General features: G+C 44.8%; 1 protein-coding gene across 6 annotated transcripts in view; it reads right to left on the reverse strand.

Moving 5' to 3' along the window:
- BMF (Bcl2 modifying factor) overlaps nucleotides 1-26083 on the reverse strand; it is an 86526-nt gene that overhangs the window by 44584 nt on the left and 15859 nt on the right. The window contains exons 1-5 of one of the 6 annotated variants that reach the window (XM_033145090.1): nucleotides 23872-23932; nucleotides 21003-21105; nucleotides 17681-18001; nucleotides 14199-14362; nucleotides 13828-13994 (exon numbers count right to left, since the gene is read on the reverse strand). In XM_033145090.1, coding sequence (XP_033000981.1) covers nucleotides 13935-13994; nucleotides 14199-14362; nucleotides 17681-18001; nucleotides 21003-21057 — 600 coding nt within the window. In that variant the 5' untranslated portion in view covers nucleotides 21058-21105; nucleotides 23872-23932 and the 3' untranslated portion in view covers nucleotides 13828-13934. Of the gene's footprint in view, nucleotides 1-2541; nucleotides 2923-13827; nucleotides 13995-14198; nucleotides 14363-17680; nucleotides 18002-21002; nucleotides 21106-23871; nucleotides 24009-26083 lie in introns of those variants that run through there. The other 5 variants (XM_033145070.1, XM_033145046.1, XM_033145080.1 and 2 more) reach the window with 5 other exon arrangements.

Below are 26083 nucleotides of genomic sequence, written 5' to 3' on the forward strand. Positions count from 1 at the left end.
AGATAGGATGGAGCCACTGCCTGCTTTCATCCTACTTTGCAGCCCAAGCTGCAGGTCTTGTTTCTCAGTCATACTTTTAAATATGTATGTACTGATTATTATAATTGTTCAGTATTAACCAACAGCCAATACTGACAATAATAATAGTAATTAACACATGAAGGGTTCTACCCAATGAAGTCATCCTTTGAATAGGACTTCCTCTCCCTCTCCACCTCCCATAGTTGGGAGTTCCAGGTAGTTGGGAGGAACCCCAGAACAAATTTGGGGGAGGGAGCACGAGGAGAAGAGGAGCTGTTGAGCAAGTAGAAGCCCTCATGCTATCAGGACAATTTGTTGGATGCAATCGGATATTATTTATTACTCTATGATAATAAATATGTATCAATATTAACTAAAGACGCCCATCCTTTGTTCTACATAATCCGTTGTTCCATATTGCTCAAATACTGTGTATTATTCAGATTCAAAGCCAACATGAACTCTCATGACATTTATTTTTTGCTAGCCAATGTTCACTCATGGCAACCTCCAATACTGCTGGCAAATGGGGATATATCAAATGGACTTTAGGCATTAGCTCTGTAACACATGGGAAAGGAATTAGTTTTATTGATCAGGAAAAGCTGTGAAAGCGGTTGCCAAAAATGAAACTAGACGAGTCCTTAAAGAAGAAGATATAATCCACCGACACCATCACTAACTCCATAGGCCATTATAGGTTGTGCAATCTCATTCAGCAACTGATTTTGCCAGGGAGTTACTCTGAGAAGCATAACTCCCTGAGTATGCATATATTTATATGGCCGAAAGCCCAAACTTGACCTCCCAAAGGAGTCTGCCAATAAAGTCTCATCGTCACAACCACACCTCCTAAATGATCCATTTTCACATTGTGATGAACTATTAGAAACTCTCCAGGGTCTGGATTGGGTCCAGGGAGACCACTTTCCAACAGGATGAAAACAGTCCTTTGAGCAGTAAGCTACCAGGTCATCGTGAAAAACGTTGAGAAATAATCTAACAAGAAATAGCTGCACTGATTCGTGCAAATGTTGCAAAGGTCAGCTTCACGAGAGCATGAGGCAGCAAAGGCAGAGGTGAATATGAAGTAGAATTAAGGCCTGCAAGAGGCGGGAGGGAGGGAGGGAGGGAGGGAGGAAATTCCCTTTCCCCATGCCCTGCTTTCTCCCCAAATGGAAAAGTTGAAAAATTAGAAATTTGGGATGATATCAAATCAAAAACCCTTGTGAAATAAATTTTCTTTCACAAGTGAACTGCTTTTAAAAGCAGCCTTTAAAAATCATACTGACACAGTGAATTAATTCAGTTTTTATTTTCTTAGAGTCGATATATTAAAAGTAAGTACAGTTAGCAAGGATATAATTGCTATTAATCTGGGTTGGATCACTAAATGAGGAATACTCTTAGATGTTAGCAAAGAGACCTCTAAATGTTGCAGAATGCAGAACGTCTTTGGCGATTTGGTGCAGGAATACTGCCAAATATCTGATATTTTGTTTCTGCAGTATTGTGGCAAGGTTTGTTTGTTTTTTGGAAAAGAGACCCTCTGACTTTTTACTTGCCTAAGATTGAAAATGTCACAAGTCCCAAACTTGCCCTGGAGTACCAAACTAGTTTCATAGCTGTATATCAAGGTCTCTCTATCTAAGTCCTGGTAATATTCCACCCCCCCCCCATGTCCACTGTGATGTTTCTGATATCTGTAGTCCATCAATAATATATTTGTTAACATGTGTAGGATTCAACTAAGTAGGTGCGCTAGTGGGAGCTAGTGGAGGGAGGGGGGAGTCCCATTGCACCCCCAGAACCCTCTCAAACTGGCTCTGGGGGGATGCCAGGAGAACTCCAGAACAGTTTGTGTGGCGAGAAGAAGGAATATCATTCTATTGGGCAAGCTGAAATTGCTTGTGCTGATGGAACGATTGGAAGATTGTGACGGTGAACTTCTCCCATCATTTTTACTCCTATTTTCCCCAACTCACAAAAATAAAGATAGGTATCTTAGAGGCAGTAGCTTGCAGCTCCACCTCTAACACTGGATATATATTTGAATAAGATTAAGGCAATGATGCTTAAAATTTTCATAAATATATCATACGGCACCATTTTATCTGCTGGGTTAAACACAATACACTTTTGTGTTCTCAAAGTAGTGCAGTTAGTACTTTAAATGAGAAGGTATTGCTTATTCCCCCCCCCAAAAAAAAATAAAAGATGGGAGGGGGACCCAGCTTCATGGCTTCGTGAATTCCAGAGAAGGTATATTTCCAGTCAAGCTTTGCTCCTTTTTTTAAACCAGTGTCTTCCAGCAATAAAATGTAAGGATTCAATATTCCCCAGCTGTACACGTATGCCATTTCATAGTTGTTCCTGAACAGATTTTTTTTTTTAAAAAAAAGGTTTCCCGAAACAAGTGTGCCTCATTTGTAAAATACCCCAATTCATTGTGACCCATCGTCCCTAAATTCTAACCGGCAAGCAATGTTGCAGAATGCTGCATGCTCCCATCATTGGCTAAAACCAAAGCTTTCCTATACCAGCCCCTTCCTTGCTCGCTTGCTTCTTGAGTGAAAGCCACACACATTTGATTGGAGGATTGTTCTTCAACAGTGTTGGACCAAAGCTTCCCACCTCAGAGGACAGGAAGCCACGGAGAGTGAATGCAAGTCCTTTGTACAAGTGTCCTCAGTTTCACAGGAGCCTCACATCTGTCTAGTGGCATGCACACATGTCTGCCCTGGATTTGTTCAGTGCTCCCAGAAGACTGGATGGGACCCGGAAGAAGCAGGGTAGCTCTCACCTCCGACCCGCGTGGTGTCTGTTGGCCTCCATGTTCAACGCCACGTTATGGAGGAAAAGGAGGATCTGCCACCAGACCTGGTTTCGGTTCTGCTGGTGCTGTAAAAAGGGGAAAGGGTCTAAACAACGATTACTCATATTAAACTCATCGCCCAAGTTTTCAGTGAAAACTCCAGTTATGCTTTCAAGGGGAGGCCCTTCAATCCCAGCGGTACTGCATGTCTGAAGGAAAATGTGAAAGAGGGAGAAGAAGAGAGGGAGAGGGAGAGGGAGAGGGAGAGAAGAAGAGAGGGAGAGGGAGAGGGAGAGGGAGAGGGAGAGAATAAGAGAGAGAGAGGTAGATCCACCAGGAATCACTGTAGCTCCAACATTGTAAAAAAAGAAAAGAGCAGACCCTTTATGTATTGTGCACAAAAGGATTAAGGTTTTTTCTTCTCCTCCTCCTTTCTGCAGGATTCTGCAGAGTTTAGCCAAGTGCTGTTTTTAATCAGATTGGCTTCTGAGCCACTCAAAGCCCCAGCTGCAAGAACAAACAACTCCTTTCCCCTCCTTTTTTTTTTTAAAGGAGGGTGCCCCCCTCCCCACCCCCAAAACATAGGAGAAAGAGAAGGGGGGAGAGAGGGTAGGGAGAGAGAGAAGTGTAGCTGGTGATCCATCTGTAAGTGATTTGACACCGTGAAGGTCAAAGGGTTAATCTTCAATTTAAACCACACTGCTGAGACAGCAAAACTGATTTTATCCAGTACAAGAAAACACACTCCTATGCGCACTCTCTCCCCAACCCCCCCCCCCAATGCTTTGCTTCCCAGCATCTCCAAGATAATACTGCCCCTTTTTATAGCTCCTTTTGACAGTAAGCCATAAATAATCAGTCTTGGAGCCCTTTCCTACTGACTGGAGCCAATTAAACCTTAAGCAAGAACACACTTGAAAACAAAAACAGGGGAAAAAAACCTAGGGGTTATTTCAGGTCCCATTATCAAGCAGCAAATGTAGAAAATTGGTTTGGGGTTGTGGTGGTGGGGAGGGAGGACCTGAAACCCTATGCTGCTACCTTTGGACAAGAGCGCCCGGCCACTCATCTCCTGTCAAATGCCGTGACCAGGCTTTGAAAGTTAGGCACCTTTGGATGCCAGATCCCAGTTTTAAAAAATCAAGAGTCGTGTGCAGACGCAGGGTTGGATCGAGAGATCCAGTGAGTAGAATTGTGCTCACAGCATGCTGCTGCTGAAGGAAGGGGGGGAGAAGATTTATCAGAGTTCCCCCTTCCTTTGCAGCCCACCAAAATCTGCTCGAGTGTCAGAAGGCCATCCAGGACAGAATGGGAAGCAGTGCAGGAAGCAGCAGGGCAATTGCTGGATTGTGCCGCCTCCTGCGGGTGGAAGGAGCTCTTCCATTTGTGGAAGACCGACTCTGGATTCAAGCCATTGTCATTGTTCTACACAGCTGCACGTTTATGACATGTGCTGCCTCCCTTATATCCCATAACGCTGTGATGTAGATTAAAGGGGCAGCCCCCTTAAAACAAAGGACCCCTGGCAACTCCAGGACTGTTTCTCTTTCTGGTTTCCTTCAGTTATCAGCATGAAGTCTGCTTATTCTCATTCATAATGCCTCATTTGTTAACAATGGCCTTTTATTTCCTTCCAAAGCGGCAGAGAATGGAAGCCTGGTTTAAGCTGACCAGGGTTGACCCAAGACATTAAGCAAGCCCAAGCAGCTGTGCCTCATGACCGAAAAAGCTCACATCTCAGCCGTGCAGGCTGAGAGCAGCACTCCCGTACCTTCTGTGACATTGGCAGGGATCTGAAAACATACCAGTTGGTTCCCTTGCAGCATCACCAACTCCCCCAACTGACTGCTTGGGTAACTTCAGGAGTCAGGTCTGCTCTAATGATGGATATAACTCTGAACTCCCAATAATTACCTTTCTGGAGAATATATATACAGTATGGGTTCACTCGGAGGAGACTCTTGAGAGTCCCATGGACTGCAAGATCAAACCTATCCATTCTCAAAGAAATCAGCCCTGAGTGCTCACTAGAAGGACAGATCCTGAAGTTGAGGCTCCAGTACTTTGGCCACCTCATGAGAAGAGAAGACTCCCTAGAAAAGACCCTGATGTTGGGAAAGATGGAGGGCACAAGGAGAAGGGGACGGCAGAGGATGAGATGGTTGGACAGTGTTCTCGAAGCTACTAACATGAGTTTGGCCAAACTGCAGGAGGCAGTGGAAGACAGGAGTGCCTGGCGTGTTCTGATCCATGGGGTCACGAAGAGTCGGACACGACTGAACGACTAAACAACAACAACAACAACAAATGGGTTCACTCTACAACAGGGGTCAGCAACTTAAGGCCCATGGGCCGAAAGCGACCCACGGAGGTCATTTGACTGGCCCACGAGCCACCCCTGAACTGAGCTGCCAGCTTGTGCACTGTGCTAAACCAGTGCGGCATGGCACGGGGACTCGCTTCTGTGGCGCCGAAAATCGCATCTGTGCACACGCTGAAAATTGCAGGCGTGCACACGCAGATGCCAAAAATCATGGCGGCATGTGCGATCCGGCCCATGGAGGGATCTCTGCGGAACTGATCTGGCCCAGGCAAGATAAACCCAAGGAATCTGTTATATGTTATTCCAGCCAGTGTCGAATTCAGAAAACTTCCTAAGATATTTACAGGTGTGGAAGTGTGTGTTCTGAGGATATGGAGAAAGAATTCAGAAGAAAGGAATAACGTTGGATGAAATACCCACAGAGTGTAATCTGAAAGTAATTTTTCAAAATATCTGAGATCTTATTTCCATCACAGTGTTGCTAATTGGGACATCTGGTGCAATGAAATAATTTTTTTTCAAGCAGCTGAGCACTTTACACAAGAGAGCAAACTTTTATTAATGGCGTGGATGTCAAAAAAAAAAAAATCATTTTGGCCCAATCTTAAAAAAAGACCAAGGTGTGGTCACTTCCAAACCTTCAGCCAAGCTTTTATCGGACTAGACAGAGTCAGCATTAACTCTGAAGTTGCCATTCCAACAACATAAAATGGAACACTCAAGACTGGAGCAGAAAATCAAGGGGATTCCAACAACCAAAACACAAACTGATGAGTATGATATGCAAAACAAAGTATGCAGCACACAGAAGCCAGAAGCTGAGTCACTTGAAAAGTTGTTTTGCCTGCCAGGGGCCTGGAGGCAAACTGTGCTGCCACAGGACAGATTACACATTAGGTAAAACAAGGAAATCACTCAAGTTCCCCAAGGCAACAGAGGTCAGGAACATGTTGGAGAAGAAAGTTGGCGGGGAAGCAGAAGTAGTCGCAGAACAACAAGCAGAACCATAGACTTACTATTAAAAAGAAGGTAGGGAACTACGAAAAAAATTGTCCAGCTGTGCTAATGGTTCTCCAATATTCATTTTTTCAACCCAAACTCAGAAGGGAAGATGAGGGAGGTCCTTCAGATACCATGTGCCTGTCACATAAAATGCAAGCTTATGAAAAGGGTGTGTGTGGAAATGTATCAAACACACAACATAATTTTCTTCCCATTAGACTTGAAATAATAATAAAAACTATATTAAGAAGGATGCCACTGAGCATTTAAGAACGGTGCAGTATATTTCAGGAAAAAGTGACTTGGTAAGCAGGGGCAGGGGGAGGGGTAAAAGATATATCCTGGCCACATAAGTAATAATAAGGGCCAACACAGAGTCTGTACGGTGAAAGACACTGCCCAAGGGTTTTGCAGTGTGTGTGTGTACGTGCAGTGGCAGACCTCTCAAATGTCAGAGGCACCCTATCCAATGCCAAAATTTGGCACCCCACCTCTTGCCTTTCATTCTACAATCTATATCATAGTTGCAGGCCCTCCTCCCCAGGACCGAACAGGTTGTGCTCCCCTAAATCCACCTCTGATGTGTGACCCAATCTGTATGCTGGAAGATTTTATAAGGGGACTATTTCTCGGTATGCTTACAATTAAAAATAACCATTCTCTTCCATCTCTGTCCTTCAGGACTGGGGCTGCAGGAAGTAGTAGCAAGAGCCAGTTGACTTCCAAGCCAGAGAGGATAACTGCAGGTCACCATTTCCCCAGGCCCACAAGATGTGGCCCTTCTTTGTTGTTGTTGTTGTTGTTGTTGTTGTAACAATTTATTGCCTGCCTTTTTTATTGAAGAAAGTAAAAAAAATATTTTTTAAAAAAACCCAACACAATTTATTGCCTGCCCTTCACCTGAAGGCCCCAGGGCGTGTTATAACAGTTAAAACACAGCCTTAATATTAAGTAACAGTAAGGCAAGTGTACTCACGCCTATCCTAAAAATAAAAAAGCAATCAGAGAAAAAAAAACAGGGAAATGTGGCTTCATTTCATTGACCCAAGGTGTGCTTTAAGATGCCAAAGCAAAAAGCTTTAGGAAAATGTTTTATGTGTATAGGCCACCAGATGGCTTCCCCATTGATCCTACGCATTAAGAATCAACAGCAGGATTGGCACTGAGTATGCCCAACTGAAACATATTCTAGGAGGGAATTAAAGTGCAGCGCAACATCCTCTGCCTTCCTCGAGCCATCTCTCCTCTCAACCTACAGCACAATTGCCCAAGTATGCACAATTGTCCTGTGCATGTATGGTCATAGGATACGTGCTCCAGACTACAATTCATTTTCCAACTGCCTTTAAAAAAAGTTATTTCCTTCTTCAGCTCATCCTCTCCCTCATCTGTGCTTCTAGAATGGATGTCAGAAGCTGGCCCTTGGTGGTTCCAATGTCTTCACTACAAGAAGATCTATACTTTATACTCCACTACAGTACAGGCGTGAACAATCTGCCTCAGTGATGAAGACCAAGTTTGAAGGATAAATGTGCATTCAGAATGCTCACACCAGGGAGAAGCACCTGCACTTTCTTGCTATGTACCTTTCCAAAGCATTTGGGGATGTCCCCTTTACACATATTAACAGCTGCTAATACTGGTCAGCTACTGGTGCATGGAGCCTAGGGCTTGCTGATCAGAAGGTCGGCGGTTCGAATCCCCACGATGGAGTGAGCTCCCGTTGCTCAGTCCCAGCTCCTGCCCACCTAGCAGTTCGAAAGCACATCAAAAGTGCAAGTAGATAAATAGGTACCGCTCTGGCGGGAAGGTAAACGGCGTTTCCGTGCGCTGCTCTGGTTCACCAGAAGCGGCTTTGTCATGCTGGCCACATGACCCGGAAGTTGTACACGGGCTCCCTCGGCCAGTAACGCGAGATGAGTGCCGCAACCCCAGAGTCGGACATGACTGGACCTAATGGTCAGGGGTCCCCTTACCTTACTGCTACATAAAGAGTGAAAAATGGCAGTTTGCCAAGGTAGCTCTATCTGAAGGCAGCAAGGTCCCTGGCTAGCAGTGCAAACTTCCTTCAGTTCTACTAACTTGCAGTGAAGCTTCCTGCAACAATCCAGTTCTGAGAATTGATTCCTAACTTGCTCTTAAGATTTAGTATAAGCCAGTCAATGGAAGCAGGTTGCCAGAAAAATAAGCACACGGCTTTATTTTGCAACGCACACACACACAAAATCCTTCTTGTCCCAAGAAGCCGATGGACGATCCTTTCACTTAAGCCATCTTTCCCTCTTAGCTGATGCCCCAAGGAGGAGGAGGAAGAGGGAGTGGCCTGTGTTTACGCTACACAGAACTGGAGGTAGAAGTGGAACTTTCAGATCTGCCGGAGGAAGCGACTCAGAAAATCTTTAGACAGAGCTACACTCCTTCTCTGTTGGAGACACACAAAGGCCAGCAGTCAGGTGCAGCACCAAAGTCTCAGCTAATTCAGCCTCTTGTCAGCAGTTGTGATGACTCAGAGGCTAAATATAGAGAGCGATTTAAACAGTGCTGGCCGCAGAGCAAATACTACCCTGCTTCTCCATCTCTCACGCACAGTCATACACATGCATACGCCCTGGACGTTTTTCTTCTTCTTCCTATGTCTAACTTCAAAAACAACCCCCCCCCCCCAAAAAAAGCCCCACAAGCAGCCTAAAGAGGTACATTTCTTGGCTCTGGTGTCTTTTCATTGTCATCGCCTGGGGCTCCATTGCCTCATACTAATCAGGGTTAATAAAAGCAACGTTGGAAAAAAGGGGGAGATTGTGTGCAATGCAGGGTTTCATCCTGCATGAAACTGCAGCAAAGGGTAAAGGAAATGATCCCCTGGGGGGGGGGGGAGCCCTTGGTAATCAAAGCTCCACCCGATGATCCCATTTAGATCCACTGACAAGAGCACCTTTGAAAGGCTGTGACAGGTTTGCCTCCCTTGGTGTGTCTTCTGCAGAAGCAGGGAGGAATTTAACAGTTTGTGTTTCTCCCCTTCTTGCCTCACTGCCATAAACTTTTATTGGTCAATATATACAGCTCTCAATTACAACTCATTTTCAACATAAATGTCCCCGAAGCCCCAAAGCATTATCTCAGCAAGATCTGGAGGCCAGAGCAGGGGGACTGGAGTCAGGTCTCCTGGATTTTATTGACAGTTATGCAGCCCTCAGTACCGAGAGAATAAATTGCCTCCCCATTTCTTATAGACTCCCTGTCTATTACAGGAGGCTCTAGCCAAAATACAGTCAAGTGGAAACTGATTGCTTTTGTTGCTGTTCTAAAAGGCTGCACACTGTTGAGTTAACATTTGCAAGAGGTCTTACCCATCGCTATAATCCCGTGCATCCTTATTTGGGGCTGATAGAGCAATCTAATATCAAGGTGTGTAAATTTAGAATAGGGAGATCTTGGGCTGTCTTTGCTGAACCAGAGCTACGCGAGCATATTTCCCTCATCCCAGCTCGGCCAGCAACATGCTATTAACATGGCTATTCTGGCTTAGCCTGTGCATCTTGAGCCAGTTTAAGTCCGAAATAGGGAGGGTTCTAGAAGTGGGGCAGGACAAGGATAGACCTGCACCTATTCAAAATCTCTTCCAGCCTAGCCACGTGACCTGGCAACCCAGTGGAACATACGCAAGCAAAGAGGGTTGTTGTGTAAGTAAAACTCTGTTTTAAAGGCCAGATCAGCCAGCAGTAGCCTTGCTCCTGAATGGAGTTTGGAATAATGGTAATTTAACATCAGCTTAATTTAATCCGTCATAAATTGCACCAGCTTCCTATACAGTCGTCCCTCGGGTTACGTCCGCTTCGGGTTACGTACCTTTTGGTTTATGTACTCTCGTAACCCGGAAGTGTTTTTCGGCGCATGCACAGAAGCGTTCTGCACAGTTCGCGCATGCGCAAAGCACAATTTTTGGGTTGCATACTTTTCGGGTTACGAACGGCAACCTGGAACCAATTAAGTACGTAACCCGAGGTACCACTGTACTTAGGATTGCACCGTGAGCCTCAGTGAACTCAGCAGGTCTTACTTGTGAGCAAACACTATAGGTCCATGTTCTGCACACAAAGGATCCAACAGCTGTTCCTTAGATGGGTTGGCATCCCACAATCAGGTCTGAGGCCCTGCAGATAAAGAACCTCAAAGTGGTTCATTTTTTATGTTTAAAAAAGATGGATTAATGTACTTTGGTATCCTGCCAATCAGAATCTGACTTTAACATTACTTTGCCTACTTACCCTGTTTCAATACTGCTTAGCTGCATTTTTATGCAGTATACATAAAAATAAATTGACAGGAAATGGGACAATGAGAACATATCATAAAGCCAAACACTACCTTAAAATGGAGCAAGGAAGTATTAGTTATGTGCAAGGAGAGGGCCTGTCTAATCTCAGTTAGCATGGAGTTCCACAGGCTTGGGCCCACTACACTGAAAGCACATAAACAGAATATTAAAGAGAGTGTGATTTGTCTAATAAATTAATAGAGCAGTTGAAGAAAGCTGAGTGCATCTTTTTGAATATGAGTCACCTCAAACCCCAATGAAACTACTCCCATGGATAATATGCACATGGAATTATGTACATTTTCAATGCTGGAAGCCTGGTTTTGGATAGTCTTCTACCTCAAAGAGCAGCTCCATAGCTTGTCTTCTTTGATAAATTTACCGAGAATCTTGGTCTCCAATATTGACAAGGAAAAGGTCTCTGCTTTAGGTGTTCACCTTGTACTGTTTTTAGGCCTATCTTCAGTTGTTCACCCCTAGATTGCTCTACTCTCAGATGCTGCCACTGGTGGGACGCCACCAGAAGTACATCTACTCTAGTTCAGCTTTCGGTTGGCACCTTGGAGGCTCCCCCAGCGGTTTACGTGCTGTCCTGTCAGCAAAGCAGAACAGAAGCTGCTTGCCACAGCCTTTGGCCAACTTTTGGGTTGCTCCAAAAGTGCCATTTGGAGCCATCGAACCAGACGTAGGCAACTGCACGGGCAAGATTTAGTCTCCCTGGCCTCCGACGTCCTTCCCAACCAAAAGAAAAGCGACTGGACAGCGCTCCGTTGATCTTTGCCAAAAACGAGAGGAGAAAGTTGGCAAAGAGCGAGGCGGGAAGGAAAAGACGGTATTAGCATAAGCGTAGCGATAAATAAAACCTTCAATGGTCTGAAACATTGCTCCGTACAAACACAAAAAGTCTCCCTGCCAGCAGAGTGCCAGTTATCAGTCCAAAGACTGAGCGGTGAAGACCCATTGCTTAAGTTCTTCCCCACCTGTGTCCAGGGCTTCTCTCTCTCTCTTTAAAAACAAAACAAATGTTCAGCTAGGACTCTCCCTCTTCTTTACAACACTCTATTATTTCAGCTGAAAGGGAAAGAGCCCCTCCTCTCTTGGCTGCATGAGGTCGTAGTAAAGAGGGATGCTTTTGTTTACTAACTCTTCCACATGCTTGGCTGACACGCGATTCTCCGGCCTCCACAGAAAGTCTCTTTCTACCCTCCTTTTGCTCTGCAGTCAGTTCCTCAGGGGCTCGGGTGCCACGGCAACACACACACTCCTTGCCCGAAGATGAAGAAAAGGGAGGGGACCGGCCAATTTTCTTTTTTTGGTTACAGGTTTTATTCCCCCCCCCCTCCTCCTGGGGCATTTTTGGACACATTTCCCAGACAAAGACATCGGATAGCTACACTCCCCAGATGGAAAGGGTCGAGTTACAACCAGTTCTGTGGCTTCCCTTCAGGACTCTTTTGACAGGAGAAGGAGGGGGAAAAGGCACCCAGTTAACCTTTACTACTCTGGGCAAAGTTAGCTATGCCACAGATGAGCTTCAGGACGGATATTGAAGAAATACTATCTAAGGGCAGGGGTGAGGGGTGGGGGAGATGATGGTGTCCATAGTGGTGGTAGGGGAGATATTTTTTATTTTAAAAAATCCCTCCCCATGTGAACGTTCCACATGCACACAAAGCAACAAAATAGGATGCCACCAGACAGTATGAATAGTAGCTTTTAAACGTTCCAGTTAACCTTATTTCCACATCTGCTTTCTTAGATCATATAACTTTGGAGGCTGCACTCTTTTGCCTTGAACACCCACCCCCACCCCCGGGCAAAGAAAAACCCTAGCTCAAGTGCAACCATACCCCAACCAACAATGTAGAAAGAAGTCCTGGGAAGGAAGGGAATAAATATGATGGTAGCACAAGACTCTGAGATAAACAATGGGCAGTTGGAATGTGAATGTCTGGCACCATGTGGGACATGAGCCAAAAGAAGTGCATGAACACCCCACATTTGCATAGACAGCTGTCCTAGAATGCCTAAAGGAAACATCTATGGATGCAGAATGTCAGACTCTCGCCTTCCACAGCCACTGCCCAGATCCATTCCGCACATGACCCAAACCCACAAGAACTTCCTGAATCTTGCTCCTACTCCCGTCCAGTTAAGAAACAGCCACAGCGAGACAATGCGCCTCAATTTACGTCCCTTAAAACGGCTCAAATGAACATCTTATCTTACAAAGAGACATCCACATTATAAAAAGGTGCAGGTTTCCTTTTTAGAAAGCTTGGTATGCTCGGTTACAGAACTCTCTGGCCCCGGACCAAGGCTTTGGCCCTGTGACACAACTTGCACTCATCCTTGGAAGAGAAGCAGAACCCACAGCAATGATAAGCTCTGGCGCGCAATTCTTCACAGCTAAAGTGGAAATCTGCCCAGGCCCAGATAGGATCATTCTGGGTATGTTAAAACAAACTGGTTTTAACGGTCCTGGCTCTCCCCCAAAGAATTCTGGGAATTTTTTTTTTTGTTGCAGCACTGAGATTTCTGTTTAAGAATGTTCCACATGGGCTGAGGAGAGACTAGCCACAGCAACAGTGAAGGTAGTTTACACAGAAGTAATTGGGGGTCTGGGGGAGATGTAGAGCGGAGGGGCTACCCCATGACCAGAGGTGACCTTAGCTCCTCTCAGACTGCAAAGAAGAGAGGCCAGAAGCTCAAGACCTTAACTTTCTTCCTTTGGTTTGACATATGAAAAAAAAATCAGAAAAGCCCAAGGTGAAACTTCTGACACCTGGTGGTTATAAAGGTGCCTTTGCTTGCAAAGAAATTAAAACACAAAGCAATACTCCTAAACAGTGGGTTGGAGACAGGATCCTTTAATGTGGGTATCAATACTGTACACTGCAGTCTAGCCCAAGGGCACATTTACACCCACTGAAGAGGAGTGCAGGGGGAACGCACCACCCCCGGCAGTACAATCCCAGTGGGGTGCCATCGCAGCTGCCCCCCCGATGGGCGCCACGCCCCCAGGACATGTGCCAGCCCTGCACTACAATACCACTTTAAACAGTCATGGCTTCCTCCCAAAGAATTCTGGGGGCTGTAGTTTGTTAAGGGTGCTGAGAGTTGTTAGGGGTACCCATTCACATCATGGCTTGCAGATCCTGCAGTGAGCAGGGGATTGTACTAAATCACTTCCAGCTCTATGATTCTACAAGGGGAATTTGAGTGAGCAGGAGACTTTGGGATAGTTGAAGTGAAAATGCTAGAGGAGCAGGAGGAGGGGGGAGAATGCATGTGAGAAACCAAAGGTATGTACGGTACGGAGGCATATCTCTTGGGTGGGGGCAAAACTTGCTCTCTGGCATAAGCCAACACACAGTTTATTGAGAAGAACAGATAGGCCCTTTCCTCAACCATTTTGCTGACTTCTCACTCGGTCCTACAGGATTTGGTGAGGGTCATTAAGAATGAAGCCTGCTCCTAACTTCATAACTCCTCATGAGGCCTATTCGTTGGTCGTGCTGCAAGAGAAATTGGCTTTATGTAAAGAAATAATACTGTTCTATAGTCCGACGCTTTGTGTGAAGGAGGGCGGAAAACCCCCCGAAAAATGAAACAGAATGATTATTTTTAAAAAGACCATTGGACAAAGAGTTTGACAGTGAATAAAGTCCCCCCCACTCCACCACCAACGCCCCACTTTCCTTGCCCAAAACACAACCTACCCTCTGTAGATGCAGCCTGTGAAACTGGTCCGCAATGCACTGTAACTTCCGTGCAATCTGAACTTCAGTTCGCAGTTCCTGTGGACTTTCCCGAGGTTCCTCCCGGAGGTGTGGACTCAATGAGAAACCAATGGGGTTGACATGTAAACGGAACCCAGCATTCCCTGCCAAACATCAGAGAAGAGTCAGGCACTTATAGCCTCTCACGTATGTGAACAATCCTTCTGCCATGAACAGCACACCGGAAGAGAATACAGCAAAATCAAGGTCATAATCAAAGAAATAAAATGTCTCGTTTGAATTAAGCAAAGCACTTATAGCTAAACTTCAACCACCTTTTAGAAAGCTAAGGGATCCATTACTGGCAATACCTGCTCAGGACCCTCCACATTGGGCAACTGGGTCTATAAGACTCCATTTTAATTTCCCACAATGCTCTAGAATGACACTACACTGGGACCTCTGGGTTTTTGTAGGAAACTACAATGACACTCACAGCCACCCTAGAGTACTGCTGCCTCTGCTGGATAAACCTAAGGATGCTCACAGGTAAAAGAGGAAGCCCTCCATGGGGCAGTTTCCCCAGTGGCTCCTCTGAGGGAAGTGTGGAGGTTGGCAGTGCAAAAATGGGCCACTCTGTTTGTAGAATGCTCCCCCCAGGGAAACGCACATGGGCACTATCACTGTCAGCTTTTCAACACCAGAAGACTTTCCTGGTTCTCCAAGCTTTTGGTTATTAATTAGTGTCATACTTCAGCACGATTTCTGACCTGTTTGTGGTGCTCATCTTATCATAGGGTGGGGTGGGATTTATCCTTCTTATAGTATTATTGGATGAGCATTTAGATAAAATTTGGTTTTACTGTATTTTTTCGATGAATTTGTTCGCAAACCTTTGTGTGTTTTACGGACTTGGATGTGTCACATTATAGGTCACTTTTAGTCTCTAAGCCAGTGATAGGAAATCAAGCCAGATTTGGCTTGAATTTCCAGCTCTCGTTACACCCATCCACTGGTCTCGCTGGCAGAGGTTGATGGGTGTTGGAAGCCCAGCAAACATCTGGAGGACCACAGATTCCCTGCTTTATGCAATAGCGGTTCATAGAATTTCATGAGAAGTATCATGGGGCCAGGTGGGCACCTTTTTGGAGCAGATAAAAAGATTCAACCATCCCCTTAAACTGGGGATGGGGAACTTATGGCCCTCCAAATGTCCTTGGACTCTAATTCCCATCAGCCACAGCCCCAATGGTCAAGGATTATTGGTGTTGTAATCCAACAACAACATGAGGGCTGAAGGTTCACTACCTCTGCTTTATACCCACAGAGGAACATGCAAACACCGTAAATGCTGCATTATTTTTCTGTAAAACACACAGAGAGAGAGAGAGAGAGAGAGAGAGAGAGAGAGAGAGAATCATGGACCCTGAACTGCCCCAGTTATGTGATTGATTTGATTTCAAATAGGCTGTGGGCCTCCCTCTCTGCCAGGCGTAGGCAAACTCGGCCCTCCAGATGTTTTGGGACTACAACTCCCATCATCCCTGACCACTGGTCCTGTTAGCTAGGGATGATGGGAGTTGTCCCAAAACATCTGGAGGGCCGAGTTTGCTCTCTGTCATCAGATTTGGAAGGTCTGCATGTCTGAGGATGCTGTGGATCTTGTTTCTCAGACTCCCTTCCATAGTCCTAAAGTAATTCTCTACCAAGTGGGAGAGGAAAAACCCTATCCCACTGTTTTGTATTTGGTGCTAGATCCACCTCTGAGTTGTCCTTCCCATTAGGATTGCCATGTTAAATGATGGCATCTGCATATGGATAGAACAATGGTGTTCATGAGAAATGCATTCTCTGTTTTTATTTGGTACCTGAATGTGTCCCAGCAGGCAGTCTCTTTGCAGAGGCCCCCACACTTACTAAGCACTGCTGCTTTAAAAATAATTAACACCTTTTCAAAAGATCTCCTGCCCAGTTCACCAGGTTCCCCTTTCCAACAAAAGATTTTCAGTCAATTAGATTGCAATCCTGTACATACTTACTTGGGAGTAATTTAATGGGACATCCTTCTGAGCTCTGTGTAAGGGGAGAGGGGATCGCAAATAAGGAGTGGGGCAGAAATTTGTTTCACTATGAAGAAGCTTTTAAATTGCAAAATTGCATGAGCTTACGCAGGCGAAAAGCTCTTCAGATGCTAAATTGAAACCAGGGAAAGCCAGGTAATTTAGTCTGTTAAAAGCTGATCAAAAGAAAACATTGTATGCAGTTCTTAAAGGGATAGCAACTCAGTAATACCACAACTTTGGGGCGGGGTGGGGAGTACATTTCATGGATCTCGCTTAACATTGCATATAGTCAAAACACATTGGGTTCAATGGTGGGTGGGATTGCCAAAGTGTTTTTTTCCCCAGATGCCCATCCCCCTTTTAATTTTTTTTTTTTTTAACTTGCCAAGTGCATGAATCTGAATGAAGACAAGTTAAATGTGCTCTAAGGTGCAGGCTTAGTGCTAATATTGTGCAAAGAAACCACAATCTCTGTGAAGGCCCAGGCTAATTCTCTCACATTTATGAGTGAATCCCAGTTTTACTATCTCATGCACCATTTATCTCCATGATTTGGTGTTCCTAAGAACAGTAACTCTGAGATCTACAACAATGGGTCCAGGGAAACTTACATGATAAGCCGCTGATATCTTACTGTTCTTGCTCTTTATATCTGACATTATAGGCCTGTGTGCCTAATATAAACTGCTGATGGGTGGATATTTGCTGCATGAACTTAATTGCACCCCATTGGTAGACATACAGGTATAAGTGCCATATATGTTATGGACAGTACCACTGAACCAACACATTTTTTTTTTTTTTTGAGAAGTAGGCATTCAGGTATGCTGCAAGATTTTGTTCCTTGATGTGAAATTGGTGAGATGTAGTGGATTATATGGGACTGGCCTCTCCCACCTTGAAATGTCCACACTTCAATTAGATACTGTAAGCCAGGGTTTCCTGAACTTGGATCTCAGGCTGTTTTTGGACTACAATTCCTATTATCCCTGACCACTATTCCTGCTAGCTAGGGATGATGGGAATTGTAGTCCAACAACAGAAGGAGACCCAAATTTAGGAAACCCTGCTCTAAGCAGTTTGTTGCCTTTAGAAGAAATGTAAAGGAGCTATTTTGACAACAGTCTAAGTTCCATGAGGAACAGAACTTGCTTCTTTAAAATAGCATATATATTTTGAGGTTTTCAGAACTCTAATGAATTGTGGTAATAAACTGTGTTTTCCCCAAATCCAATTTCATGCATCATGGTGCAGTACTAACCATATAGATTTTAAGATCCTCCAACTTCAGTCCTTTGTCCCACACAAAGAGAGAACTATATTTCTTCAGAAGAATAAGAAGTAACCTAAGAATGACATGAATACTAACACATGACAATTCATTGAGTGCAAAAGTATAGAAACATCCAGCATTCTTACCATAGAAGAGTCTCTGGGGCTCTTCAGTGACCCCACAAGGTAACATGACATCCTGGCTAGAAGAGGATGGGTTGAGGGTTTGAGTTGCCTTATCTTGCTGCTTGGCATGTCTGGTGCCTGGGCCGCAACAGTGTGTAAGTGGGAAGAGCTGGAATCTCCCCAGAAGGCAGTTGTAAGATTTACTCTGTGTGAAAATGCCAGGAAATGTCATCTCATTGGGTTGACTGGCAAGTCCACAGTCTTCAGAGTGGAAGACATCATCCTCCAGCCCATCTAGATTGGAGAAATCCTGCTCCAGGTAGTCAGGGGAATCCATTTCACCTGCAATTTTTTTTAAAAAAGAAACTAGATAAAATGCCACTGAATATTCTAGAGAGGATGCATGGTTTTCTTTGCACTTTCTTCACAAAACAGCCTATGAATTAGGCTTGGGATAAGAGATAAATGATGGAGGCCAACTGGACAGTCTTCCCTCCTTTGCACCCAATGGTTCAGACTTTTTATGAACTAGGTAGCCACAAGGAGGAAGTCCAAGAAAAGCCTTCAATGATGAATGTTTTAGAAGCCAAATACCATGCTACCTCATCACAACCACATATACATGTATAAAGACCTTCCACACCCAGTGCTTAGATTTCAAAGTCCTCAATAAATCCAGAGGATTCTACAATCATACAAAAATGTTTCAAGGTATTAGTGAGGTCTGATGATGTACCTGAAGAATAGAACTGGGACACCAGGTGCTGGAACCTAATCACAACTAGCAGGATCTACAAAATGCTGGGATTTAGTTGCAATACACTGCTGAAACTCTTGAGGATCAAGTAGGACTGGATGGTGACTGTTTGGTAACCAAGCCAAGAAATCCAAAGCGTGCCCCACATTGATGAAATATTCCAAACCAAGATCAAAATGGATCTAGAGAACCCTTATAATTCTATAAACAACTGGAGCAGATCGGTCACTGGCAACTCAAACCACCTTAGCCAGCGTAAGGGGATCAGATCAACAGAAGTTCTCAATAAGAGGCTTATAACTGCTTCTTGGTGGGAGACAGCATCACTTCCTTCTTGAGTAACAAGTGGGGAATTGCTGGTGACTGCTCATAACTGCAGCCTCTCCTCCAGGTTTAATGGCATAGCAAGTCCAAGGAAAGGCCACATTTCAACCACAGTGTTGTATCCTTCATTAATTGCTATAAACTATCAAACACTGAACCCCAGAGAAAAACCCCACTGAACCCCCACAGAAAACTTGTAACATACAGACATCACAAAACTACGTAATAGAGGTCCTCAGTCTTCCATATACAGCAAGCAATCCCATAGAACATGATGAATCGTCTTCTCCATCCCACAAACCTCACAACATCCAGAGTACAAGCCACTCTGGAGAGCACAATGCCCCATGAAAACTCTGAGCCAACTAACTTGTCTCTGTAACTCTTTCATTGTAAAAATACAAAAATCCTCCAATACTGGAGAAAAGGAGAATAACCTCCAACCTATAGATTGCACCTTCCCCTGCTTTTGCTGTTCACCTAATTTATGTCCATTTATGTCCAAGATCAATGTCCCTCTATCCCAAAGCCTTCCTAGCCAGCTGATCAGCCACCTGATTTCTGAAAATGCCCCCAGAAGATAGAACCCAACAAAGTGAAGGATGTTGGGTGCTGTTGCCAGTCTGAATGATGTAGTCAACAGGGGGAAGGTTAGGATGAATGAGAGCCTTGGGGAGGAAGAGGCTTGTTGGGATGTTGCCCAACATAATTGGCCAATCAATAATCAGGGAAGAAGTAAGACCGAGCCCCTCTCTCAAAACTTTAGCATCCAACAAAATGCCAGCAGACTGCATAGAAAAATACATAAGAACCAATATGATGATGGCCCTGAGTGGTATATAAGAAGTATTGAGTGTCCCAGATGCCAGAAAGACCACCTACCACCTCTGTGCAGTGCACGTAAGTTCAACAACTTTTAATTCTCATTCTTCTGCACAGAAAGATCAAAAGACACTGAGATGGACAGACAGAGCATTGCCATAAGTCTAAGACAGAAAAACATAAGGAGAGCTCTGCTGGGATTGTGTCAAAGGCCCATCCAGTTCACCATCATGTTCTGATAGTGACCAAATGGATGCCAGCGGGAAGCCCACCAGCAAAACATGAGTGTAACAGTCCTATTTCCACTTTTGATTTCCAAAAACTGGTATTCAGAGGCATACTGCCTCCGACAATGGAGTAGAACACAGCCTTATCTTCCAAGAAAGGCTCTTCTGATGAATTCCCAAATCCCTTCTCTGTTAAAACTGAACTGCTCAAAATAAGTTTTTGGTGACCACCTCTGAAGAAAAGCTGAGGCAAGAAAAAGCTTCAGTTCCTTTTAGCAGTTCCATAAAAAGCTTGAACATATAAAACCAGAGATGTCCACAGGCATGTCCTTGGGTCAGAGATTACAAGAGCAGGCAATGTAGTGTTTTTAAAGCTCCTTACAACCAGCAATTAAGTCCCTTGCTATTCCTTTTAAAACTAGCATAATCTAAACACACACACACACACACACACACACAAAAATAAATGCCTCCAGACCCTGAACAAGGAAGTGAAACTCAATCTTTGGGTCATTTGTTTTGCTGTGGTTTGTGCAATATAACCTGCAAGACTTTTATCAAGAGCCTTGGCACAGAGGAGTGTTGCATGCTTCTCCTTGGGAATACGGTAAGTCTTACAGAAATCAGAAGGACTTCCAACTGAACCTGCATAGGATTCAGCTGCAAATACAATTCAATTCCAGACAAGTTTCACTCTGCTGTGAAGCTCTTACATCTGAATGATTCAACCTGTGTGATGCATCCTCACTAAACAGAATAATGCTTCTGAATACCAGTTCCTGGAAACCATAGGAGGGGAGAATGTCGTTGAGCTCAGCTCCTGCTTGTGAGAACAGGAAGCTGGACTAGTTAGGATGCTGGATTTGGTTTTCATGTCAGCTACGGCCCGCTATTCAGATCCATGCAATAGGCATAGATTTGTAGTTGTAAGAAGAACTTTAAAACAGACCAGTAGGCAGCAGCATGAACAACATTGTTTCTGAATTCACTGCAAGAGAAGTACAGTAATGCAAATCCAGAGCCTAAGCTCTACTGGAGACCATTTAACAATCCCTGTTCCAAGGTCTCTGGGCAAAGAAAAAGGGAGAGACACCCCAAACTTCTGCTTTAAAGTTGCAATTGGGAGAAGCTTCTGATTGAACTCAGCGGAGCTTACTTCAGAGTCAAGATGTGCAAGTTGATACTAGATGGCTTCAATCATAAACACCCTTACCTGGAAATAAGTCCATTGCCACTGAGGTTAATGTGACTTCTATATAGGAATTCATAACACTGGGCTGTTAAGCTCAAAGTTCCAGAACATGCACACACCACATCTAAAGTACAAGAGGAAAGATGAAGATTACAGATTACAAGTAAGTGGAATAGGAGTAAACATTTCCTGAAACAGTAAGAGTAATATCTTGTTGGTCCAGGCTGAGGCGGGGGTGGGGGGAGAGTATCACATGCTCTGCTTTTCCTTCTTCGGTACTGTAGTTGCACTGGAAGCTCTCAATACACATTGCAGAAGAGAATCTTCTCAGCTTTTCCTTCCACTTCTTGGGAGGTGCCTTCAGTTACAATGAATTCAGACAACCTTCCAAGTGAAAAGTCAGCCACAGGCAAATGGAAAAGGACAACCACTAAAAATATTTTTTTTAAAAAAAAAAAAGAGAGAGAGAGAGAGAAAAGGACAAGTCTTGAAACTGCAAATGGAAGGACAAGTGGCTGTAAAAGTAAAAAAGAGGAGAACAGAGCTGGCCATGATTTGAACCATGGGGCCTGGGGGCAGGAAGGATATTGCTGGCCCTTGCTATCACACCCAGTACTTCCGACCGACCAGCCCTGCACCCGAGCTCATGACTGAAGTATGGTTATCTAGTAGGGTAGGCCCCAAATCCCATAAATGTCTCGAGATACTGGCTGCCACTGTAGTCAGGGCCTTATACTACATATCCCACTATAAAAAACAGGCTTGCAGAGGTCTATAAAAGTGGTGGCGAACCTGTGGCCCTCCAGAGCTTGCTGCACTACAGCTCCTTTCATCCCTAATGACTGGCCATGCTGGCGGGGGCTGATGGGAATTGCAGCCCAACACCACCCACCCATGGACAGCTGTGGGCAGGATTATTGCATTGCAGGGGCTTGGGACTAGATGACCCTTGGGGACCCTTCCATCTCTACAGTTCTATGATCCTATGAAAAATTCTGGAGAGGCACAGGTTCCCTATCACTTGTCTAAACATTCAATAAGATTCTATGCGCAGCAGATCTCAAAGCCAAAGTGTTCCCTTACAATGCAATCTGATGCACGGTTACCAAGAAGCAAGTTCAGCTGTGTTCAGTGGGGCTCAGTCCAAGAGAAGAGACCATAGGGCTGCCTGTGTGGGGGTTTTTGTGCAGTGACCGGGACATTGGGCTTGGCTGAGCATGAAGCTTGGGAGAAACTCTGCACTCTCCTTCAGGCTTTCCACCTCACCAGATTGGGAGGCTGAGAAGAGAGTCTCCATCCTTGGAAGTAGGACAGGATGCAAAGAAATAAGCTTGGAGAAGGAACAGGTTTTTAAAGGGAGGAAAATCTTTACAGTGGTTATTTAAGGATAAGGAATATAGAGCAAAGGCATGGCCTACCCTAGAAATCACTTAGGAGGGCAAGTTGAGGGCACTTGATGCTGTTATATTTATAACTTTATAGAAAATTCCAGCCTGGTCAGCAGCTGGGAGCCCCACATAAGCTGCTCTACATTTCCTGAAAGAGCTGTCAAAGCATAATAAATAATAATCACATCCCTTTGAAAGAAGGAAATCAGCTCAGCAAGCAAGTTCTAAAAAAAAAATCATGTAAAATTAGAATAGTGCTGCAGTTCTCCCAACTTGGAAACACCTGTTGGGAACTATACAATGCATACATTCTTCCATCTCCCTCCAGCATTCCCTCAGAAAAAAAGAAGCCTCGAACAAAACATTGCAGCCACTTGCCTGCTCTCAAGAGCGAAGCAAAGAGGAAGACTATAGGACACACATGCACTGCCAGTTAACCAAAACAAAGCAAGCTGGACTTCACAAATCCCCTTTTAACTCTTCCCTGCACCTTCTGTTCTTCAGAGATTTAAGACTGAAATGCATCAATTCAATTCAGGATGAGGCCAAAAGACATCCTTACAAAACACACACACACACAAGAAAGAAACTCCAAAGTTATTAAGACCATTTGACAAACGCAGTACTTTGCAGAGCACATCTGGTATATAAAGTCATTTGATCCTTTAGTTAAGTATTTGTCTCGCAGCACATTAGTAGCCAAACCACCTAAAGGAAATGATTCCTTTTTTATTAGCAAATAGGCAGTTTTTTAAAAAATCACTCCTTTTGGCACCTGCCTGATCTGTTGCTTTGTGTAAAGAGTTCAAGATCTGTTTACTACGGATGTCTCTCAAGGGAAAGGGCTCAAGTATTTCTATTTCGAGATAGTGAAAGATGAATTGAACTATATTATTTACAGCATGCCAAGAAGCCACAGTGAAGGAAGCGATTAGGAACCACTGAGATGGTTGAACTGTTGGTATCAACAGTTTTGTGGTACCACTAGTTCACTTAATCTGTCTGAGATAGAAGGTGAAGCAGATATACATTTGCCAACAAAAGTTTTTTTATTAACGGTAGACGCTGAAATTTTAAAAGATAAAAAACCCCAAAAGCACCACCCCCGAACTAATACAGATTGTGGGGGGAGGGTGTGCTCCCCTGCTCTACTTATCGGCTCACAGTGCATTGAGATCGCAGAACATTAAGATCCGTATACTGTACTAACGAAGACCTTCAGAGAATTCATTCATTCATTCATTTAAATTTACAGCCCACCTAATCGTGAAGGCTGAAGCCGAGTAACAGTAGGTACTTATGAAATGCAACAATCCCGTTAAAAGTTGAAATGAAGATCTGATCAAAGGCGACCCATGAGAGCGATGGAGTTAACTCGCCGTCCCCGTCTGTAGGTCACGGATCAAATAATATTACACCCACAATCACCTATATATCAAAATCTATATCCACACGCGCGACTAACACTCACACACACACACCACCCAGAAGTCACTACTGACCTGGTGCCCTACTTGCGACTCCGCCTGGGCGGGACTGTCGTCGGGGTTTTGCGGCCAGCGAGCGTCTCCTTTAGGCAAGAGGCTCGGGAGCCGCTGCAAGGCGGGATCAGCGAACCCTGAAAAGCGGAACCCTCGCCTGATCTGATCTGATCTGCAGCAGCAGCGCCAGCGAGCGCGGCCAGCGGAAAGAGCGGGAGCCGGAAAGTCCCCGGGCTGCAACCTCAGGCGCCGCCGCCAGCCGCACACGGCATTGTTTCCAAAATACACTTGCTTCCTGGCATAACCCAAACAGCTGATGGGAGCCCCGCCCCCGCCGTGACGCGTTGGACGGAGCCGGCCAATGGGGATCCCCGGAGGCGTCCCGGGCTCCCGCGAGCGGCGCTGGGGGGGGGGGGGACACAACGTGGCTGCTTCGCCCAGTCGCGCTCGGGATCTCCACTCACAGCGAGGCAGGACGGGAGAGCGGAGCGGCTTCCAAGCGAACGCCAGCTCACCCCGGTGCTCTCCTCTCCCTGCGAGCCTCCTCTCTTCGCTCCCGGAAGGCCCCCTTCACACGAACGGACTTTCCCCCCTGGAGATGGGAGAATCGATGTTGTGGGAACTTGCGCTACCGCCCACTCGTGTGCATACAAGTTGCTTGGACTCTCACGAGACCCCATCATCTCACTTAGAAGGCAAAGTTTGTTTCCGAGTCCCGATTTGGGACTCGGGTATACTGCTGCTGAACAGGGATGTTCCATTTAGGTGTTACACAGCGCGTGGCTATGTAGATCAGTCCTCCCTAGATTGAGCTCATATTTTTTTTAAAAGCCACCAAGATGGCACAATTCCCAGCGGAGATCCTTTGGAGACTCCATTGTAAAAAAAAACCCCGTCTGTTCCTGCCTTTGCTTCCTGTTTTGAAACTGCTTGTAGCTCCACTAGTGGACTAGGCATATCCTATGACTCTTGGCACCTCACTCCTGTAACTATACATGTATCCCCCAAGACAAATAAAAAGCAAGGGAAGTCATCCTGGTCCATAATGTGGGACAGGAGACAGAATTTTGCTTTCAATTTTCAATGTCAAGTGAGAATTTCTTTATTATTCTCTATATTTCCCATAGATTTTGAAGTTTGGGTTTTAAAAAAGTTTTTACGGCCTGTTATGATTTAATTTTGTTGGTCATCTCTGCTTCGCTGTGTTTTATACTGTATATTGTTTTCTTGAAAGATGTTCATTGTTTTAACAATTTTTATATATGCCACCTTCAGAACTTCAGTTACGGAGCAGCATAGTAATGCTGCTAATTATGAATAACAAGTCAATTATCTCTTGTTTCCCTTTCCATCTGTGTGTGTCGCTTAAGGGTTGGAGAAAGCTCCAGGTAACTGCTGGGTTTTATACTTTCATAAATGGGGATCAGCCATCATTTGCTTCTTTGTCCCTGCAGTCCTTAGGTGCAACTTGAAACCTGCACAGCACCCAGCAGACATCGTTAGATTAGGCTCTATTATATCTCGAACATGCCGTCTTGGACTAAATGCAGACGTTGTGGCTTCAATATAAAGTCAGCTCCTCTCTCCCCCCCCCATCTGCTTAATATTCAGTCCGATGAAGAATTCTGGAAAACTCAAAAGCTTGCTCACTAACTTTGTGACATCTTGGTTGCTTGTAACAAAGGTACAGTCCATGACCTGACCGGAAGACGTATACGTTAAGTACTGTATATGTAACTGCACTCATTACTTGCATTATTGCTACCCTTTTCCTAAGTCTCCCTTCTCCACGTTTCTTCTCCCCATTGTCAACATTAGCTGGTGAGCTCCATAGGATATCCGACTTTGGCCATGAAACACTGTGAAGCACAATGTCCATTGATGCAACACCCATTGATAGCAATGTTTATTCAGGAGTAAATCTGATGGGGCTCAGCAAAGAGCTAGTCTTAAGTAAGCATCCTTAAGAGGCTTCGGTCAAGGTCTCTGTCCACTTCAATGGGACTTACACCCTTGTAAATGTGATGGGATTTCAGCCAAAGTATATAATCATCTGCAAGGCTACACTTTTCTAAGGCTGGAAACAGATTACAGCTTTTCCATAGAGCTGGAGGTGGTTTGAGAGAGAGAGACAGGATTACTGCTTGAGATAGGCACACTCCTTATCATGTTTGCTTCTGTAAAACAAGCTGTTCAGGTTTCCTGTATCTGTCCTGCCTGCTGATGAGCAGCT

This window comes from Lacerta agilis, chromosome 1 (assembly GCF_009819535.1).
Source record: "Lacerta agilis isolate rLacAgi1 chromosome 1, rLacAgi1.pri, whole genome shotgun sequence".
Lineage (NCBI taxonomy): Eukaryota > Metazoa > Chordata > Lepidosauria > Squamata > Lacertidae > Lacerta > Lacerta agilis.